Below are 5472 nucleotides of genomic sequence, written 5' to 3' on the forward strand. Positions count from 1 at the left end.
AGTAATATTTCAATCAGTCTTTACCACATTATTGAAATTTTTGACAGCTCTATCTACAATATTCGGGTTAAATCCTCTTTCAGCTGCTACAACTTTCATTACTAATAACTCATATTTTAAGTATTCTTGTTTAGTACATATCTTCAAAATTCTGTGAACACAAGTGTAAAACAAAATACTTTCTTGTTAGTTCCTTTGCAGTTTTCCATCCTTTTCTCATGAACATAGCAGTTTTCTAAACTCTCCTGTGTTAACTTCCTTTTCACCAACAGCAACTTTAATTTTTTTTAAATATTAAATAAAGTTTGAATGTTATGCTAACAAGTATAAAAATAAAACATTGACAAAGTAATTTAGGTTTCTCACCATTTCTGTTTTCTGCTTCTTTCTCCTCTTCAGCTTGTTGCAAGATCTCAAATGTTTTGTCAACGTGTCGACCCATTAGATAATCCTCCCGATTAACAAGAGCAGCTGGACCTTGGTACATCCAATCCAATCGATCCTGTTTTTTTCTTCAAGTACAATTATTTCAGCATCAAATATTATAACAACTAAAACACAGTACATAAAATTATATAGGTAAATAATTGGACCAACTAATTAGAACCTTTCTTTCTTGTGCATAGTATGATTTGAGGGTTAAAATAGACATAATTTCTGGAATTGAGGGGTTTTACCAACATTCCCTGATCTGTTCTTTCTCACTGAGAAAATACTTACCTTTGCAGAGGTTCATTAAATACACTTTCAGCGATTTTTTTTGCTCATTCAAGCAGTTAAGTAGGCCAGTGTGACCTAATAACTTTGCTGGTGAAACAAATCTTCAGAAGGTCAAATGCAAAATGATTTAAGCCTAACAATTCTCAACTTGATCTTGTTCCATAAAAACACAATATAAATGATGTATAAAATAATAAAGCAACCTTTACAAAAAAAGAAGGTTTCACCTGTTAAGTTGAGAATTTGGAAATTATTTGGAACTGAGTCTATGATGCCTAACATAGTACTTTTCCATTACATTTTTTCTATTTCTCGATTGAGTGATGTTGTTGAAGAGGCCAGCTAAGTTCTGGAACTTAACTTTGTAGTGACATGGTTGGAGTAGTCCAGGAAGGTCCTAAAGCCACAGCAGCAGTGGTAATGAGTGTAGAGCAAATAAGCTAACCTATAACATCAAACTCCATCTACTACAAAGTAATTCTTGTCCATAAACAGATCTATTATAATCATTATTTAAATTTAACATTAAATTACTGTCATGATCTTCTAATTTCCTAGTCCTTGCTTCTAATTTCCTAGTCCTTTCTTCTTGCTTCTAATTTCCTAGTCCTTTCTTCTTACTTCTAATTTCCTAGTCCTTTCTTTTTACTTCTAATTTCCTAGTCCTTTCTTCTTACTTCTAATTTCCTAGTCCTTTCTTCTTACTTCTAATTTCCTAGTCCTTTCTTCTTGCTTCTAATTTCCTAGTCCTTTCTTCTTACTTCTAATTTCCTAGTCCTTTCTTCTTGCTTCAAATTTCCGAGTCCTTTCTCCTTGCTTCTAGTTTTCTACCCTTTTCTTCATGGTTCTAATTTTCTACCCTTTTCTTCATGGTTCTAATTTTCTACCCTTTTCTTCATGGTTCTAATTTTCTACCACTTTCTTCTTGGACTTCTTTTAAATACTTAACCACCTCCAGTAGCACTTCAGTGTCATGTGATCATCTTGAACAGCTGAAGTACAATTTGAAGTATATTCACATTTCAATTTTATTTTCAGCAAAATATTCCGGCACCAAAGCTGTAATGTTTTTATTTCATTGGGCCAGTTTCTTTGAATTAATAGGTGAAAATAAAGCGAAGTCTAATTCATGCAATGATAAAAATTTACCTTATTTCTTCCTTAATGAATTAATAGGTGAAAATAAAGTGAAGTCTATTTCATGCAATGATAAAAATTTACCTATTTCATCCTTAATGAATTAATAGGTGAAAATAAAGTGAAGTCTAATTCATGCTATGATAAAAATTTACCTTATTTCTTTCTTAATGAATTAATAGGTGAAAATAAAGCCAAGTCTATTTCATGCAATGATAAAAATTTACCTTATTTCTTCCTTAATGAATTAATAGGTGAAAATAAAGCCAAGTCTATTTCATGCAATTATAAAAATTTACCTTATTTCTTCCTTAGTGAATTAATAACAAGTAAAAATGTAACAAAATATGCAAAACTTTTTTAAAATCACTTTTTCTATGAGAAGAGACTTACTTTATAACTCCTGTGTCCTCTGCAAATTGTTGGATCTCCTCTTTAGCTCGTTCTTCTTCCAGCTCTTTCTGAAGCTGTTCAATTTTCTTTTGTTCTGCTTCATGCTGTTGTTCAGCTTTCCAAACTCTTTCAATATTCCTAAGTGTTGATGGATGCCATGACTTTTTCAAGTTCTAAAACAAGAAAAATCATTATTTCTAATGAAGTTTGGAAATTTTCTGCCATTTGATATATATTACATAAAAATAACCTAGCATAACATTCCATGTTACACTGAAACTTTGAAACATTAATTACAGCAGAATTCTTTTCAATGTACTAGTTTATAAGAAGAAATTCTCTGAAATTGCACTGTGTATATTTGAAAATGTTAATTAGGGCAGGATTCTTCTCAGTATACTAGAAAATAAGAAGGAATTCTTTGTAATTATATTGTTTGCATTCAAACATTAATTATGGGTGGATTCTTCTCAATATGACAGTTAGTACAAAGAAATCAATTTAAGCTAGAGATCTAGTGTGAAAATGTTAAAAGAAAGTTAATAATTTCTTAAATCAAAGATGTATTTCCAATAATACTTACCTCCTCTCACACTACAGCTATTACTCGACTGCCAGGGTTTCCTTCCTTTGCCCATCTAAACACTGGTCTGAATTTTTCTTTCTTGCTCCAATTTTTTATTCCCCACTTAATTGCCCTTAGCATCATTTGTCATGTGACACTCTTTATCTACGTCAAAGTGTCCTTTACCCTGGTAGTGTATATAAGCACCTCATTCAGATAATGTTATCACTTTTTTGAGACTGACCCATTCCACAGTCTCCAACAGCTGTTAATGGGGAGGAACGGCAGGAGAGCGTGAACAGAGGTAATTATTATAGGAAATACATTTTTGATTTAAGAAAATGTTAACTTCCAAAACATACTTACCTCTTCTCACACAACAGCTAGAATCCCACACTGAGAAGGTGGAGGGGCTGGTGAGGACATTATCCATATGGAAAGCATCTGCATAGATCATGGGCATGCCAACAGAAGATTGGAACCCCTAGTGGGGGAACCGCACTACATCCAGAACAGGTATGCAGAGATGGGCAGGATCCCCTTATGCTTTACTCATGATAGTCCATGAATGGCAGTCCAGCATAGTACAGTAATATCAATGTTCCCTCTAATGTTATCAATCAATCTGCAGAATGAATTTTTCATAAGCACCAGTATAAAGCAATGTGCAGACATGAGCTACCACTTTTTTATTAGAGGTGGTGGGGGGGGGGGTTAACCGTCGAACCTATTGTATCATTAGGCTGCTTTACAATGCTACCAGTTGGTTATTTGGGATTTAGGCCTATCGAATGCCAGAGTTATTATAGCCATCAACGTGTTGAGAATCCTCACCATTATTGAGGATGTTCTTGGATGGAGTAATGAAGTGCATGGCACCTGATTGGTTGTTGTGCAGCCTAGGGAGAACATTGCTGATCAGCTTATAGATGGTCACAGGAACACTTCATTTCTACAGAGCCTATTGCAACCTAGATAAAGTATATTGAATTAGTGGTTGCTAGTGCAGAATTGGTTTGATAAAAGCACACTTGCCTGGGCAACACTCACCACAGAGTGGGATCCTGTGAAAACGACGAAAGGGACCCTGAAAGATAGCAATGAAAGTACTCACCCCTCTGTATGATCTAGTGGATGTGGTTAAGATAGCTTCAGGTGTTAGTTGAAAACCCCCAGTTGATGATACTACCAGATCATGTGAGATAAAAGTATTGTTGGAGGTCCACATACCAGCCCATACAATGTCCTCCAGCAGCCACTTCAACTGAGCCACTAAGAACAAAGAAATGTGACAAACCTGATGAGATGTGACTATCAGAAGTCCTCTCGCCTTCAAAGAGAGCCCAGAATACCCAACTCATCAATGTAACTTGGGATAATTCCTGGGAAACTAAATGATCCCAATTAATAAAAAGTCATTGTCAAGCATCTCTAAAGGCATTAGTGCGGACCACATAACACTTCAAAACCCTCACTAGTCATAACAAACAATCGAGATTTGGTCAGTCATAGAAGAAAGAAAGAAATAGTAATCAGATGAAACAGTGAAAAGGATTTATCCCCTTCCCTGTCTGACATATCTCAGGGAAGAAGAACCAGTCTGAGGATGTAGGTAGAATGATAAAACATCCTGTGCACATTTAGCATTAACCACTCTGACCTGTGATGTTTGTAGGTCAACAGCAATGAAAATTAAATCTTCAGGGAAAGGTGATACATGGTATATGAGGCTAAGGTCTCAAACAAGTGTTGAGAAAGGCATGTAATGCCACCTTAATATACCAGGTAGGTAACTGAAACAATCGTTTGGGATACTCCATCGTGAGGTTTTTCTGTTGGATTGACTTTCATCTTGAAACATTGATGATTGGCATGTTGCCTACTCATTGGAACAACAAACTACTAGCAATTTGGTCTCTGGTACCTCACCCTCGGGATTTGGCAATAGATGCGTTCCATCAGGACAGGACAAGATTACACTTCTAGCTACCCAGAATGACGATATGTTGTATTAGAGCAAGAACAGATGACACAACTCTGATAATGAAGCCTGCCTTGGTTGTTTCTGAAAGTAAAATCTGGGTGTGATATTTTGCCAATTAACGAGATGGCACCAGCAATAACCAGTTGTCTAGGAAATAGTGTGTGTGCAGGCTTAAGGCAAGGAGATGATGAGTAAAAAGGTGTACGATTCAGCAGAACACATATGATGCCGATGCTAGTCTGCAGCATCTGACACTTGTGCACAAAATGCATATAGTGGTGGGTAGCCACCACTATGGAAATGTACAGATAGGAGTTGGCAAAATCTAACTTGGACATCCACAATCCGAGTATAAAATGTCAACTCAGAGTGAGAAATGACACTTGTGAAATTTGAAGGATATAGGAAACTGATATAAATGAGAAAGATCAATGACTGGATGCCAATCTCCTGTCTTCTTAGGCCCAACAAACAGATAGGAAGAAAACCATAGAAAAACTGGCACAACTCTCTTCCTGCCCTTGACCAAACTTTGATAGCCCTAGAATGAATTTCCAAAATCTGAGGATCTACGTGAAGCAGAGACACTACAGGTTAGGTGGATAATGGTGGTGAAGATGTGAACTGAATGACTAATCCTGACTCAAGTACCTGTAGTGCCCATGGATCCATG

At 35.9% G+C, this 5472-nt stretch overlaps 1 protein-coding gene across 1 annotated transcript in view; it reads right to left on the reverse strand.

The window, feature by feature from the left end:
• Positions 1-366: 366 nt before the first annotated feature.
• Positions 367-5472, reverse strand: part of LOC106476183 (pre-mRNA-splicing factor CWC25 homolog) — a gene marked incomplete at its 3' end in the record, with an annotated part of 15075 nt that continues 9969 nt past the window's right edge. The window contains exons 2-3 of the mRNA XM_013936851.2: positions 2251-2423; positions 367-512 (exon numbers count right to left, since the gene is read on the reverse strand). Coding sequence (XP_013792305.2) covers positions 367-512; positions 2251-2423 — 319 coding nt within the window. The remainder of the gene's footprint in view (positions 513-2250; positions 2424-5472) is intronic.

Source organism: Limulus polyphemus, unplaced genomic scaffold (assembly GCF_000517525.1).
Source record: "Limulus polyphemus unplaced genomic scaffold, Limulus_polyphemus-2.1.2 Scaffold9992, whole genome shotgun sequence".
In the NCBI taxonomy this organism is placed as follows: Eukaryota; Metazoa; Arthropoda; class Merostomata; order Xiphosura; family Limulidae; genus Limulus; species Limulus polyphemus.